The 16,410-nt window shown below is 53.4% G+C and overlaps 1 protein-coding gene across 2 annotated transcripts in view; it reads left to right on the top strand.

Moving 5' to 3' along the window:
- Window positions 1-16,038, top strand: part of LMO1 (LIM domain only 1) — a 41,902-nt gene extending 25,864 nt beyond the window's left edge. For both annotated transcript variants that reach the window (XM_042906427.1, XM_042906428.1), the window contains 3 exons: window positions 10,955-11,168; window positions 14,063-14,188; window positions 15,657-16,038. In XM_042906427.1, the coding sequence (XP_042762361.1) occupies window positions 10,955-11,168; window positions 14,063-14,188; window positions 15,657-15,762 (446 nt within the window). In that variant the 3' untranslated portion in view covers window positions 15,763-16,038. The remainder of the gene's footprint in view (window positions 1-10,954; window positions 11,169-14,062; window positions 14,189-15,656) is intronic.
- Window positions 16,039-16,410: the final 372 nt, after the last annotated feature.

Genomic DNA, 16,410 nt, shown 5'->3' with positions numbered 1-16,410 from the left:
AGGATGGGAAGGAGCCAGCCACACGAAGAGGCAGAGAAGGGTGTTCTGGGAAGGAGACATAGCATGTGCAAAGGCCCTGAGGGAGGAGGGAGATCTGGAAGGAATGTGGCTGGTGCACAGTATTGGAGGGGGAGGCAGGAGCCAGACCACATGAGGATATCATAGGCTCGTTGAAGAGGGTGGATGTTATTCTCAACCCACTGGAAGTTATGGAAGGGTTTCAAGCTGAGCAGTGACCTGACCTACTTTGTTTTGAAAGATTTCTATAGCTGTTGTGTGAAGAGTGGAATGTAGATAGTAGATGTGAGAGGCTGGTCAGGAGCTCTGCTGATGGTGTGTGAAAGATGGTGGTGGCTCTGGAAATGGGAAGAAGAGGCAGGATGGGAAGCGGGAATCAGCGGTGGGAGAGAGTGAGGATGATGGAGGGTCTGAGGGCGGCTCCCAGTCTCTGGCCTGAGCATCTGGGTGGATAACGGTGTTAGTGTGGTGAGGGGAAGCCTGGGACACGGGTACAGGGACCGGGTTTTGGGGAGGAGGTCCAGAGTCCTGTTTTCGACCTATTGCTTTTGAGATATGTGTGAAACTTCATGGAAACAGAGAACTGGAAGAGAATGCCTACACTCGTTCTGCAGATAGCTATGCAATTAACTGAAGCATCATTGCCCATGACGGACTCCAAAGAGCACACGCAGCTTCTGATGTTTCTAAGTCCCCTTCACTGAAGAACGGCAGAAAATTATGTGTCTCTGGAGAGCAGATTCCATTTGCACCTGCTCCAGTGTCTCTCAGTGCATCACCCAGGCCCCTGCAAGGTCTACGCTGGGTCCCCTAAAGCCGTTGCCAGACACCAAGCTGTGCTGGGTCTGGCTTCTCTCAACCATGAGGGCCCATGAGATGTGTGTGGAAACTCCTCAGCCCCTTCATCTCCAAACACTCGAACGTCATTTGCGGGTTCAGGCTTTAGGACACACCATTCTAAGGAGGTTTGATCCACCAAAAACACGCTGCAAAAATGCCTGCTGCTTCCTACACCTTCATAGGAAATGGCTCCTCTGGGGGGCACTGGGGACCAGAGGCTCATCCTTCCCCTGCAAGGGATCTTTAGAGCTTTCTTCTTTTGGCAGGCATCACATTGGGCCCGAGCAGAAGTTTGCTTTCCCCATTGCTTAGGAAAAAGATGATTCCATACTGCCTCTGGCCAGGACGTAGAACAGGAGGAGATGAGGCCAGCAGCCTGGGTCTGAAGCTTACCCTTAGGCAGGTTGTGTGATTTCTCTGACCTCAGGGATCATCATGAGGAGGACAGATAATGCATGTAAAGCACTTGGCACATAGTAGGCATTGAATAAAGGATATTATTACCATGCAGTTGAACGTGACTGTAGTGGCTGCAGGTATATGGGGACAGCACTGGGCAGTGCTTTCCTTCTGCCTTCCTGCGGTGGTGGACTGTGGAAACCTGGAGGGACTTAACACTTTAGAGAAGGCAAGAATTGCTGGACCTCCATTCTCTTTTCTTTTCTTTCCTTTCCTTTCCTTCTCTTCTCTTCTCTTTTTTTATTATGAACTCTTTTTTTTAAATGTTTATTTATTTTGAGAGAGAGCATGTGAGCAGGGAGAGGGGCAGAGAGAAAGGAGAGAGAGAATCCCAAGCAGGCTCTGCTGGAAGCACGGAGTTGGATGTGGGGCTCAAACTCATGAACTATGAGATCATGACCTGAGCTGAAACCAAGAGTCGGATGCGTAACCGACTGAGCCACCCAGGTGCCTGGACCTCCTTTTAATTTCTTATCCTGAGTCTGGCCCCTCTTCTAGGACTCCCTCCCTCCCCTTTTCCCTCATTCACACACAAGCCCCTGGCTGTCGATTGAGGCTCAGCCCAGCAATTAGGCTCTGGGCTAGAGCCCCCAGCCTGCCCCTCACAGCTTGGCTCAACCCCCTGAGGTCATGTGCCATCTCAAGGCTTCTATGTCTCTCTCAAGACTACAATGCAAACATCTTAGGTCTGCCTCTACACAGTTCTTCTGCTCCCTTTTTCATCCTTAGTTTCTGGTCCGTGTCCCCTTTCTGGCCCTGCCTAGAAGCTCTTTCAAGGTTCCACAGCAGCTATAACTTCTGCAGGGCCACCAGGTGAGCAGATATGGTCTATGACACACAAGAGCATGGAGACTGTGCCCTGCCTGGGCCATCATTTCTCCTGTTCTTCTTAACCTAGGCCCTGCTGTAAGCATGCCTCCTGGCATCATTCTGGCATCTAGACTGCAGGGGAGAACCCAGAATGCTATCCCAGTGAGCTTTCCTCAACCAGGCTGTGCAGAGAAGCCATGGGGCACGGGCTGGATGAGAATCTGAACTCTGGAGTCAGGCAGGTGGGGACTTCAGTCCCTGCCCTGCAGCCTTCTAGCTATGTGACCTTGGGTAAGGACTTGAACCTTCCTAAGCCTCTGCTTCCTCATCCGTTGAGTGGGTGTAATCATTTAGTACCTCAGAGTTAATATGAGGATTCACTGAGATAACAGGTGGAGTGAGTGCTGAGGAAATGGGAGGGGGCAGTTTATGAAGAGGTGTCCAAAGTCCTGACTGAGAGGTCTCCATTTTAGTTCTTTTTTTTTTTTTTTTTTTTAACGGAGGTATAACATCTATGCAGTAAAATGCAGAAGTCTCAAATGTTCAGTGCAATGAGTTTTTACATCTATGTGTGCCCCTCTAAACACCACCCAGATCAAGACCTAGGACACTTGCAGCTTCTCACCATGCTTCCTCACGCCTTCTGCCTCACCGTAATACACACCATCATTCCGACATTTCTCACCACAGATCAGTTCTGCCTGTTTGGGTGTTACATACAAATAGAATTATACAGTATGTACCTTTGCCTCTGGCTTCTTTCATTCAACATTCTGCTGTCTGATTCACCCATGTTGTTATGTGTATCAGCATATGTGTTCAGTGATCAGTTGTTATGTGTATCAGTGTTATGTGTATCAGTCTTTTTCGTGGCTGCGTATTATTCCATTGCGTGACTGCACAATAGTGGATCATCCGTTTTATTGTCCATGGCCATTTGTGTTGTTTTCATCTGTGGGGTGTTACGAAGAAAACTGCTCTGGAAATCCTTGTACGTCCCCTCTGGTGGACATAAGCTGCCATTTCTGTTGGGTGTATACCTAGGAAGAGAATTGTTGGATCATAAGACATAGATAACTTTTCATAGCTGATTTTCTTAAGCTACTGCATCAAATCCTTTTATAGATCATGTCCATTATCTCATTTAATCCTCGGAATAATTCTTTAAACTGGGCAGTCCTCATTTAGCAGGTAGGTAAATCGAGGCAGAGCTGGGAGGTGTTGGAGCCAGAATTCAAGCTGAGGCCGTCTGTCTGAAGGGCCCACAGTCTTCGCGTCTACACAGTCCCTCTTGACCCCCTTGAGGGGCAGTGCCAGAGTGAAAGGGGTGAGCTGGCCACCACCCCCAGCCTCCCTCCCCTGGCCCAGTGGGGAGGTGGAGGCCACGGGAGCCCGGCTTCTCTCTCTCATCTCGCATGGTGAGTGCACCACCTGCGAAGGGGTGCGCAGAGGGATGGTAATGAACGTGCTCTAGGTGCTGTAGCCACGCGTTTCAACAGTTGTTCTCGTTGGCTTTTGATTCCAAATGAGTAGGAAATGCTATTAGTTCAGGCCTCGCCTGCCGCATGGCAAGGCCCTGGGATAGAAGTGCAGTGAGACGAGAAATTGTGGAGATAAAACTGGTGTGAAATGGAGGCCTTCTCACAAGGCTGGATGTGTCCGTGCGAAATGAAGTTACTTCTGAGAAAACGAGATTTAAAGAGATTCTGCAGAATTAGATTACACTTTCAAATTTCCTCATTAAACAGGGTTGGTGCCACAGAAGGGCCACTGGCTGGCCCTGTGTGGGACCCAACTCTGCAGTTCCAGGCCCAGGTGCGGGCCCACGTGGGCACCTTGCAGGTGGCAGGGACCAGATCCCCAGAGACTGCAGACCCCTCCCCCCAGCAGCTGGAGTGGGTGTAAGAAGTGTGGGACTGACTTTCTGGATTTTCACCACCACTCCCGTGGGTCCCTGTGGGCGAAACCCAGGGGGCTCTCACTCTTCCATTTCCTTGGGAAGATGGAGTTGAGAACAGAGCACCAGGCCCCCTACTCATGGGTTTTGCTCATGTCAGAGCTTGATTTTGAGCTATGACCCATTTTTTGGAAATGTTTTTTATTTATTTATTTTTTTAACATTTATTTATTTTTGAGACAGAGAGAGACAGAGCATGAACGGGGGAGGGGCAGAGAGAGAGGGAGACACAGAATCAGAAGCAGGCTCCAGGCTCCGAGCCATCAACCCAGAGCCCGACGCGGGGCTTGAACTCACGGACCGCGAGATCGTGACCCGAGCTGAAGTCGGACACTCAACTGACTGAGCCACCCAGGCGCCCCTGGAAATGTTTTTTAAAAGGCAGTAAATGTGCACATTATTGCTTGTGCATGGATGTGTATATTTACATGTGCACACCCATCATGCGTGTGCTCAGATGTGTGATGTGTGTTTTCGTAAAACTTCCTGAGTAGCTGCTGTATGCTAACACTGCCGGGTTCTGGAATAAAACTTGTGGAGAGAATCAGTAGACCCAGTTCCGCCTCTCGCAGCCCCGGTGTACACGTATGTGATTATGTGTCAGGCACAAGTACTTGTGTGCCGTTGTGCATGTTGGTAGCCGTGTCCTGCATCTATGCACCCTCTCTGTAACGCCTCCTTCCTGGGTCTGCCAGCTCCTCAGAGCTTAGCAGTGCATGGCCTGGCAGCAGGGCAGATGAATCCAGTACTTGGGCCCAGAAGACAGACTGCCAGGATTCAAATCCCAGGTGTGTCCCATGCTAACAGGGGCAAGCTGGAACCTTTCTCGGGCCTCGGTTTTCCCGCTGTTAAAGTGGGAATAATAAGGGTGTCCATCTCATAAGGCGGTTGTGAGCCAAGCGCTTAGAAGCCGAGCGCTGCCAGCAGCGTCAGGCGTTACCTCCCTGCAAGTTGCCCTTGGCCCCGGGAAAGCCCAGCTTCCTTCCCAGAGGAGGAGAAGTGGGGCCCATGGTGAGGAAGAGAAGCCCCGGAACTGCACTGGGTCGCTGTGTTGTGCTGTGTGGACACAGATTCAGAAGCACTACTGAGACACATGCAGAGGTTATGAGCAATGCTGAGGCCACACCCACCCATGGCCCCAGAGGAGCCCGCCCTGAGCTGCCACAGCAGTCCCCTCCAACTTGATGGGTCACCGAAGTAGCCTGTTGGACAGACAGGGCTGCTTCCTTCTGCACACCTCTGCAGTGACCACTGGACTGTCCTTTGGGTATCGCTGGACTCTAGCCAGCGCCTGTGTGATCTTAACCGTGGTGGCACATTCAAATCCGTTTATTTGCCTCAAAGTGAGTGATCTTCGCTATCTGAGGGACCTGAGATGGAGCTGTGATTAAGGTCACCCTTTCCCGTGTGCCAAATGGGGTGACACTGATCAGAGCTAACTTTTGACTGCTGGGTCCAATTAGTCCTCAGCTTCACATAGATTTTCTCCCTTATTCCTTAACTGACGGAGCCACCCAGGCTCCAACTCCCTTATTCCTCCTGGAAACTCTATGGAATAGGTACTATTTTCATGTTCATTTTACAAGAAAGAAAACTGAGGCACAGAGGAATTAAAGTCACACAAAGGCATCAGACAAACCCAAATTGAAGGATGCTCTATAAAATAACTGGCCTGTGTTCTTCAAAAATGCTGGTATCTTGAAACACAAAGAAAGGCTGAGGAAGTCTTCCAGATTTAAGTGGACTAAACTGGACAAGTAAATACAATGCATGCTCCAGAATTTATTTTGCTGTAAAATATATTATTGGGGAAACGGGTAAAATCTGAATGAGGTCTGTTGGTAATAGAAGTGTTACGTCAATGATCATTTCCTGGTTTTGTTAATCGTATTGTATGAGAATGTCCTTGCTTTTAGGAAACACACATCAAAGTATTGAGGATTATAAGGCTTCATGTCTGAAGCCAACTCTCAAATGATTCGGAAAGAATATTATAGATATTATAGGGAGGTCTGTAGGGAAGGATAAAACAAACATGATAAAATGCCCATATTTAGGGAATCTACACAAAAGGTATACCGGAATTCTTTCTATTTTGCAACTTCTCTGAAGGTTTGAAATTACATCATAATAAAAAGTTAAAGGAGAAAGGAAACAAGTGTCAGAACAGGGGGAGGACATCCTGAGATGCATATTAATAATACTGTCCAGTTCTGGTGTGTCCCCCGCTGGATGCCAGACTCTCCTGTGGCTTCATATGTATGACCTGTTCTGTCCTCACCGTCATCTGTGTGGAAAGAGACCTTTATGGCTCCCATTTCACAACAGCAAGTCAGAAAGATGAGGGATTTGCTCCAGAACCTCCAGCTACTTGGAACAGTTCTCAGGCTGGAAAGTAGGCTCTCAGAGTTCAAGCTCAGTGCCCTGAGCCTCAGCCCCAGTGCTGACTCTGAGTTTTGGTCAACGGTGGGATGGGCAGGACCAGGCCTTTCTTCTGGGAGCAGCGATGGAGGGAAGGTCCTGGGACAGAAGCAAACAAGGTCCATTCGCAGGATGGAGAGGGATGCTATTCCAGGATTCCGCAGGGAGCAGATCCAGAGGGCCGAGCAGGATGTGCTGGATGTGGGAGGGAGCCTCACATGCCAGGTGGAGCTGCCAGTGGTGGGTGCAGGGGCCCAAGACACAACTCAGAGTGACCCAGGGCTGGATGGGGTGGGCATTCCAGGGCAGAGGACTGGCTTTGGAGGAGCTCAGCCTGCTGTCCACGCTGGAGGCATCAGTGGGACTGGGAGCAGCAGGCTTGGCAGTTTGGAGAGGTCCGCGTGCCGAAGGTGAGGGGCAGCGTGGCCTGGGGTGGGTGGGTGGGGATTGCCGAGGACTTGGGTCTGACCTGGCAGACCACTTGTGGGGGTCCCTGTGAAGAGGAGGGCTTCTCTCCTGGCTGGCGGGTGGGTGTGGAAAGAGCCAAATGACCTCTGGCAGTCCCTCCTGGTCACTGGGACTGTCTGGCTTGTCCTCAGATTAAAGAGCTAAGGGTAAGTGTCTGGCAGCCGGATGAGTCACACTGGGAGGCTGCCTCCTTCCACTATCAGCCTGCCTGGTATAGAGGCGGCGTAGGGGTTTGGCCGATCTCCCCTCAGATGTCATCCCCCAACACCCTGAGATTGAGGAGGAGCAAATAGGCTATGTGAACTGGTTTCTTTGGCTGGGTCCCCGCGTATGTCTGAGCTTGTGCCCGCACGTGTGGGCAGGCTCAACATCATCCATTGTAAAATATCAGTGTTTTCATGGGTGAGTAGTAATTACTGGGTAATGCTTTAAAACCTTTCCTGAAGGAGCGCAAAGCTGTTTTTTTCCTAAAGTCAGGAGTACATTAAAAGGATTACCATGTAGATTTGATTTTTAGATAACACTAAAATGGATCCCAAATGGACTTCAGCAAAGGGATGCTATCTCCTTAATGGAAAGTGCATGGCCCGAGGCTCAGCTCCCAGAGCCAGGCAGGGGAGGGAGGGAAGAGGTGTCTGCGGGGCTGACTGGCAGGCTGGGTGGGGGCTGGGGAGGCAGGGCAGGGAGGGAGAGCCCTGACCCTCAGGGGAGCATTTCACTTCATTTAGGGAGCAGGAGACCAGAGATGCCCCCTTTAAACCTCCTTGCCTTTCCAGGAGTGTTTTTAAGTCTCCTGAACTAACTCAGTGAGAGCAAACAGTATGGATGCTCCCTAAAGAAAGAAGGGGTGAGTCAGACTTCTCCCAGGACTTCAGCCTTTCTAGGCAGAAGAAGGTTCAAGGTCCCCTGTGCCCTGGGACCTCCTTAGGCAGGCTGGCCCTGCAGTTCTGTTCTCAGTGGGTGTCAGAAACTGGCAGAAGCTGTATGGTTTCTTTTTTTTGTTTTAATTTTTTTTAAGTTTTTATTTATTTTTCAGAGAGAGAGAGAGAGAGAGAGAGAGTGTGTGTGTGTGTGTGTGTGTGCGCGCGCGCGCGTGTGTGGGCAAGAGGAGAGGCAGAGAAAGTAGGGGACAGAGGATCTGAAGCAGGCCCTGTGCAGACAGCAGAGAGCCCAACACAGAGCTCAGACTCGCTAACCGTGAGATCATGACCTGAGCTGAAGGCAGATGATTAACCAACTGAGCCATCCAGGCACCCCAAATCTGTATGGCTTCTTAAGAGTTCTCCAGGGCCCAGGAAGCAGAGTTCAGTACCCTAGAGCAGGGTTCCCAGGCCTTGCAGAGCACTGCTGAGGGCCAGGCCCAGCCCAACCACAGGCAGGGGACAAGGGACCTGGGGACAGCTTGTGACTTCACGCCTCATGGCCTCCCTGGGTCCTGTAGGTTCAGGGTCCCGCCGGTGATGGAACTGCCAGCTCGCACTGCAGCTCACAGCCCTGCAGGCTCTGGGGCCTGCTAGGCGTGCTGGGGCCTGAGCTTGGAAGGCCAGCCTGTCCAGAAGCCATGCCAGAGGGAGGATAGAGCAGGACAGACACTTTTAGTGCTGGAGTCCTTCTTTATTTGGGGGTATAACCTAGTGGATCAGGTGGATCCCCTGAGTGTGGCTTTTCCAGTTACTCACACACCCCCTGCTACTGAGAGCACAAGCATAGAGCCCTGGGGGGCTCGGGCCTGCTGCCAGTCCAGGCGAGCAAGGGGCAAGCCAGCCTTAGTGGAGCTATCCTAGGGGCCTGGCCTGAGATTTCCAAGTTGGTGTGCGTGTACAGGTACAGCTGTGCTGGCTGGCTGCTGCTTCCACAGGCTCCGGGGACAATAGCCCCACCCTGAGACCCACACACCTCCTCACCTCCAGCTCTCCTGACTCCTCCCCCATTTGCCCACACCTGATTCCTCCCTGTAGGCCAGACCTTGGAAAAAACACTTCAGAGCCCCCTTAGCTCTCGGGGATGCCTGCTCCCCAGCTGGCTTCCACGGCCTCCTCAGAGCTCTGTGACCAGGCTGGACCCGGCCAGAGGAGACACAGGCAGGCCTGAGGACGTAGTCATCCTGGGCCTCATCACTCTCTCAGACCAATTAACCTTTAGAGCTGCATTAAGGAAATTAGTCAGCAAGCTTCCCAGCTAACAGCCAGGCCCTGCGGGGACTGCAGGAAGGAGGAAGGCAGCCTGAGCTGCCTCTCCCCTGCCCTCACCTGTCCTGCTGCTTCTGGCGGGTCCCCTCCCCAAGAGAGACACAGGAGGCAGGGAGGACCCCCTAGGGCCAGCTTGATTAGTGGCTTACACTAGATTTTACCTTCAGACCTTCTGTGCCTTGGTTTCTCCATCATTTCTCAGAACATTTGCCTGGAAGAATTCTGAGGGCCCTTTTGACCTGACATCTGTGGGTTTTGAGACTGGGGCCCCTTGGAGGCTGGTCCTCCTCTGAAGTCGGAGGAAGGGTCACATGCCAGGAAGGGGGAAAAGAAAGGGGGCAGTGGGCCGGGGGTGGGGTAGGAGGGATGCCAGGAGGTGGGAGCTGAGCCCAGAGCCCTGGAGAGTGCTGGGGTCGCTTGGAGAGGATGGGGCCAGGAGAGGGGTAGACTCCAGAGGCTTGGTGGGGAGCCAAGGAGGCAGGAAGGGGTGGGCTGTTCCCCTCCAGAGTGGATTCCTCCACCTGAGCTCATGTCAGGGAAGGCACCCCCCCACCCCCACTGCCTTCATGAGGGGCTCTCAGGCAACTCTTATAGGCACCCCCACCTGCCCCCAGCCTGGGCCTGGCTCTGAGACTCCCTGCACGTCCCTCCGAGCATAATCTTCACCACATTCAAGCCTCAGGGCTCTACACACATGTCCAGACTCAGGACAACATCGGTCCCCACCTCCTCCTCAACTTTTTCTCCCTGTGGTCACTCCTTGTGGCCCCAAGGCCAGAGGGTAGGAGGCTATGCCTCTGTGCACATGCCTGCATGCTATGCCTGTGTATGTGGGATGTGCATGAGTGCATGCACTTGCCTACTGGGAGGTCTGCCTCTCCTTCCAGGAAGCTCCATGCTGAAATTCCTGCCCTTGTGTTTTTTCTTGTATGTTGAGAAGCACCCATGGGCCCTGGGAGCTTCCCTCCAACCCCCCCCCCCACCCCCCACCCTGGCCTGTCACCCTCCCTACCTTGGCTCAGAGATTCTTATCCTGGTGGGAGGAGGAAGGATTGAGAGACTCTGAACCTCCCCTCCCTCAAGCCAGGGCAGGTAAAAAGTTTGAATCTAGCCAGTTTTCCTAAGGAGAGCCCCAACTAGGCCAGGCCCAGCTGCAGGCATCTGCCGGGTGACCCAGAGCTCCTGCACACCACTGGGAGTGTCATGGGGCACCCCACTTTGTTCCTGATACTGCCACAGGTCTACATGAATAAACCAAGAGGCTGTCGCTTGACATTTTAGGTTAAAATGGTCAAAGGCACAAACAATGTGAGGAAGTCTTGAGGTCGCAAAAAAGATCTGTGAGAGATCTGTTCTAGTGGACCCAAGCCCATTATGAGATTCAGTTCTTCGGGCCACTGAAGGAGCCAGTCAGATGGTGGCTGCGTGAGGAGGGTTTCAGGCCTCCTATGGAGCAGACCACACAGGAGGCGGTGGCAGGATGGACGGGAGACACAGCTCAGGGGGGCTGGGCCTTGGGGCTATGTGTGTGCCCTGCAGCACAGCAGATGCAGGGCTCCCAGCTGCCGCTGCAGCTTCTGGAGGGATCTTCTCAGGGCAGGGAACAGACTGTGCCGTACAGCTGGAAAGACAGGACCCAGGGCCAGGGGAGGAGGCTGCTGGGGAGAAAGTGAGGATGCCTGGGAACCCCTAGGAGAAGCAGTGGGCCCCTATTCCCAGAGGGATGGGTCCCAGGGCCTGGAGCCACAGGGTCCTTCCTATGTCCATCTGTCTGTCATCTGTCCATCCACAGGCGTGCCGATGCTCTCCGTCCAGCCCAAAGGGAAGCAGAAGGGCTGTGCGGGCTGCAACCGCAAGATCAAGGACCGCTACCTGCTGAAGGCACTGGACAAGTACTGGCACGAGGACTGTCTCAAGTGTGCCTGCTGTGACTGCCGCCTGGGCGAGGTGGGCTCCACCCTCTACACCAAGGCCAACCTCATCCTGTGCCGACGCGACTATCTGAGGTGGGCCTCCTGCCAGCCCTGGCTGCTCTGCTCAGAAAGCTCCCATCTCCCAGGACCCAGCAGGGCTCTGCCCCTACCTTCTGACCTAGGCCCTGTCTGTGTGCACTCGTCCCAGACAGTCCTGGCCCAGCCCTGCTCCACTGGATGCTCACAGAGCCCTGAAGACAGAGCCACACATTAACTCCCTGGCCTCCATGCCCAGCACAGGTCATGGGCAAGCCTTTGCAACCATTGGGCACTGGAGATAAGTTTCCCTAGGGCACCAGTCTGGTTTGGCCCCTGTCTTTGCCAGGTGCTTCTGACCCACCCTGTCCCTGGAATCTGGGAAGGGACACCTCAGAGGGCTTCCTGGAGCAAGTAGGGAAGCTCTAAGTCCCCTGGGTCCTAGGTTTGAACTATGAACCTTCTGGCTTTTAACTTTCTCCAAGCCTTGGTTTGCCCCTCCTAGAATAGTATGAAGACTAAAGCTTCAGCTCACATTCCTTGGAGTTCTAACCCACCCTCCCCCACAACCTGGATCCTATTCCCTGGGGCTGTCTCCCCCAATTAACCCTCCCTTAGGCCATTTATGACATCAGCAAGGTTGGAACGAGGCCACAAAGTGGGGGCCTTGGCTGAGACCCAGCATCTACATTTGGCTTCTACACAGGCTGCTGGGTAGTGGCTGGGCCTTGTGAGGAAGGAAGGCCCATTGCATTAATTAATAGGTCAGGGCAAGGGCTTTGTGGGGCTCTCTCTGTTCACATCTGGGCCGTATGGGGGGGGGGGGGGCAGGGTTATCAACACAGTCTCTCCTACTTTGGGGAAGAGCCTAAGGTTTACCTGCCTGCACCTTCTCTTTCTTCTGCCTTCAGAAGTTGTTTTTTTTTTTTTTTAATTTTTTAAAATGTTTATTTAGTTTTGAGACAGAAAAAGAGCATGAGCGGGAGAGGGGTAGAGAGTGAGAGAGACACAGAATCCAAAGCAGGCTCCAGGCTCTGAGCTGTCAGCACAGAGCCTGACGCAGGGCTCCAACTCACAAGCTGCAAGATCATGACCTGAGCCGAAGTCAGATGTTCAACCGACTGAGCCACCCAGGGGCCCCTGCCTTCATTAGTTTTTAAGGTATAGCAGTAATCCAAGATCAGTGACCCAGTGCTCCTCACTGGGCTAGAGGAAAGGGCTGAGGCCAGAAGGAGGAGTTAAGAAAAGTTCTTTCTGGGGACTTCCCCCTTGATGACCTGGAAGGGGCCTCCAAGTCTGAAGGTTTCAGGCATCCTTGGGGGGCTGAACCTCCCAGGTTGAGGAGAGGTGTCACACCAACTGATGAGTACGAGAGGACCTAGAGAGAGGGGACCGCAGTGAAGGATGGGTTTGTCAACAGAGCCAAAGCACCCATAAGCATTCTGTGCTCTGCCAGCTACTGGAGCCTGAAAGTGTTTTTTTCTGGGCTCTGACAGAGGCCAGGGAATGACTTTGGGGCCAGGTAGGTCAGTGGGCTGGGGTGGGGGCAGACTTCCTGGGGCTGCTCAGCCCCAGATAATGGCTGTCCAGGGCCTGCCACCTCTGTAGCCACTGCTCGTTGGACTGGGGGCAGTGAAGCCCCCACCTTGGCAGGCAGATGTTGTGGCCCAGCCTTTGTCTGCCTTAATCTGAGCCACCAGGCAGCTCAGGCTGATGAATAATGGAGCCAAGCTCATCTGCAGGCGCCTGAGCTTGAGCTGGACAAATCAGGGATTAGAGGGTCTCCTGCCTGCCTCTCAGCCCCCTTGCCTCACTCAGGGCTTGCTCAGCCAGTGTGCAGAAAAGGAGCAAGGAAGAGCTTGGCTGGCTCAAGCAATTGGAACACCCGGCCAAAGATTGGCCTGCACTGGGGAGAAAGTGTGCACCCCGCCCCTTGCACTCTGCAACCAGCAGCTAAGAGGAGGGGCGCCTGCGTGAAAGAAGCATCATTCCAGGTGTCCTGGGAACTCTCTTTGGGAATCAGTCCTATTTTAGACTTGGAACAGGATCACCTAGCCCAGCATCCCCATTTTGAAGAAGGATAAACTGAGATCCAGGAAAAGGAAAAAGGGCTTTAGGCAGATCGCCCAGTGAGTTGGTAGCAGAAAAAGACCACCCCACAGGGTTGTTGTCACGATTAAGTGAGTTGATCTTGGGGAGCACCGCAGTGGTTCAGTTGATTAAGCGTCCATCCTACTCTTGATTTCAGCTCAGTTCATGATCTTGGGGTTCGAGACCCGCCTAGGGCTCCACGCTGGGTGTGAAGCTTGCTTAAGATTCTCTCCCTCTGCCCCTCCGCCCACTTACATGCGCTCTCTCTCTTAAAAAAAAAAAAAAAATAAGTGAGTTTATCTTGTAAAGCCCTCAGAACAGTGCATGGCACATAGTAAACACACACTGTTATAGGTGTTCACTAAATGATCCATGACCGAGAGTTTATAGAAGTTCTCACAACAAGCCTGCAAAGGATGTATTTCAGTGTCCCTGTTTTACAGTTGAAATAAGTGAGGCTCGGAGACTCATGACTTGCCTGAGGGCAGGCAGACTGCCTCTGAATTCCCGCTTGTGTGAATCTGGAGTCTTCGCTCAGGGCCCAGCCCAGTGTTCTTCCAGTGGCCCTGGGTGCTAGCTGAACCCCGGTGGGAGCCGGGGAGGGGGCTTTGCCAGCCCAGCCCGGGGATGGGCGATGTCATCCAACCCCTGGAGTCCCTACGCTCCCCTCCCTGGATCACTGTGCCGATTTCTCCAAAGCCTGATCTCTTAGCAGAATCTAGATGCTGCTGTCTGTGCTCCTTTCCCCTTGCCTAGGCCCACCTGCTAAGCCCACAGGAGTAGGGACCAGCGGGGCCCTGGGCAGAGGCAGCTCCCCTGTCCCCCAGCCCCCTGAACCCTCTGCACCTTTCCCTTGGCAGGCTTTTTGGCACCACAGGAAACTGCGCCGCCTGCAGCAAGCTGATCCCAGCCTTCGAGATGGTGATGCGGGCCCGGGACAACGTATATCACCTCGACTGCTTCGCCTGCCAGCTCTGCAACCAGAGGTGAGTGCTGAACGGGTAGCAGACCCCACATTCTCACCAGACCCCAGCCGATGCCTGCTGGCACAGACCAGGAGTGCTGTGGACATGTACATGCAAATGTGGGTCCTGCTGTGCATCTGGTGGTACGTCCGTGCTGTCCTGAGCATGCACGTGCATGCATGTGTTTTGTGTGTGCCTGAGCCCTGGAGCCAAGTGTGTGTCCTCCAGCACTGTGTGTGCATATTTGTAGGGCACAGATCTGTATGAATATAATGGGTCTTGCGTCAGCGTACTGTGTGTGCACGCTGTGCCATGGACGTGTATGTATTTGTAAATGTCCCTGTACAAGGTAGGTATGCATGTGTGCTCTGTGAGCAGGTGTGTGCATGATGGAGTATGCACGTGCACACATATTGAATGTGCACGTACAAGGGTTCTGAATGCATGCCCTGTGCCCTTGTGTATGTGCCATATGTATGTGCATGCATGTACATTTCAGTGAGAAGGTGTTCCCAGACCCGGCAGGTGAAATCCATTATGGGAATGGCTACTCACTCTTGTGATTCTGGTTCCAGTCTGCCTCCTTTCTGGTCTTTGGCCCCTACACAGTGTCCCAGCCCTGTGGGAGGCCCCAGGGACCTAAGGAGCCAGAACCCTCTGGAGCCCATGTCAGGAAGGAGCTAATACAAGTGTTCCCAGAGGATGAGGTCCAGAGGGAACGCTGAGGGGATAGCTGGGGACTTGGCCAGACCCTCTGTTACCAAGACCTCGGTGAAGTTGCAGTGCCACCTGGTGGTTGGATTGGAATCTGCTGGGACTGGGCCTATGACCCTGGGTCCCACTAAAGGCCTAGCCACCTGGGGGACATCTTTGGGGAAGGGCTAAATCCTCCAGTACTTGAGGAGGGCCAGGGGGTGGGGGTAGCAAAGCAAGGCCTTCTTTAGGTGGGAGGGAAGATGGTGGACAGAGCCACCTCCTCCTGGAAGGATGCTCCTCCAGGAAACCTACAGATTCTGTTCAAGAGTACCCTTCACTGAGTCATCCTCTTAAGTTGGGGAAGGGAACAGAGGGATGGAAAAATCAACCATATTGCCCCTTTCTCCTTCCCTACTTCTACCTCTCTCCTTTCTTGGTCTTTTTCTGTCTCTTTGTCCTTCTCTCTCTTTCTCCCTCTCTGGGACTGGGGTAGGCTATTCCTATACCTTCTCACCGACCCCACCCCTCCATGGAGACCTGACTGTGGCCCAGACTTGTCTGTCTGTCCTACACCCCAGACTGCAGGGCCTGGCTAAGGACTAGGCTGACCCAGGGTGATTGACCAGGTTTGCTATGAGACTTTTGGGGATCCCTTCTGGAAAATTCAAGGAGCAAACTCTCCAGGACCTCAGTTCTCACATGTCCACCTCCTGGGCTGGGCTGGGCCTGTCTGGAGCCTCCACCATCCACTGGGACCCCTCCATGGCCTCTTTCTCCTGCTTGGATTTTCCAGATTTTGTGTGGGAGACAAATTCTTCCTGAAGAACAACATGATCTTGTGTCAGATGGACTATGAGGAGGGACAGCTCAATGGCACCTTTGAATCCCAGGTTCAGTAATGCCCGGCGCCTGGCCTCCAGGCCCGTCTGTCCGTCTGCCTGTCTGCCCGTCTGCCCGTCTGTCCACCCGCCTGGCCGGCCAGCCACTCTCCTGCCGATTAGAACTCCGTCCTCGATGGGAGGGACGGCCCTTCCTCCGCCGCCCGTCTGTGTGTGACCCCTCCTGGGGCCAGGCTGGGCCTGTACAGTCTGTCTTCTGTATATAAATGGGAACATTTATTTTATGAGAAATGTAATGCGATTTTATTACTGGCGTGGATTAAACTTATGAGTGTTTCCGGGGAGGTTACTGTGCGTTGATCACATGACTAACACAGACCTAGGGTCCCTCCCCTCTGCCTGGGAGCAGAACAGGGCCCTCCCTTTGACCCCTCCAGAGCAGGGTGTGGAGCAGGGCATGGGGCTCCAGCATGTGCTGTTGCTGGGTAGAAGGTGGAGGGAAGGGGACAACTCCAAGTATCCCACAGCCAGGGGTGGGCTCTCCCCTGGCAGAGCATATACCCTGGCTCCCAAGATACGGAGAGGCATGATGAAACCCTCCCTTCCCTGGGTTCCTGTGTTACATCCCTCCACTGAGACCCCCAGCCAGGAACCCAGCCCTGACCTCCCCCACAGCAGGACCCCAAATCCAGAGCCCCCTACCATGGG

The sequence above is a fragment of the Panthera leo genome, chromosome D1 (assembly GCF_018350215.1).
Source record: "Panthera leo isolate Ple1 chromosome D1, P.leo_Ple1_pat1.1, whole genome shotgun sequence".
In the NCBI taxonomy this organism is placed as follows: Eukaryota; Metazoa; Chordata; class Mammalia; order Carnivora; family Felidae; genus Panthera; species Panthera leo.
This window is presented reverse-complemented; position numbering and strand designations above follow the sequence as displayed.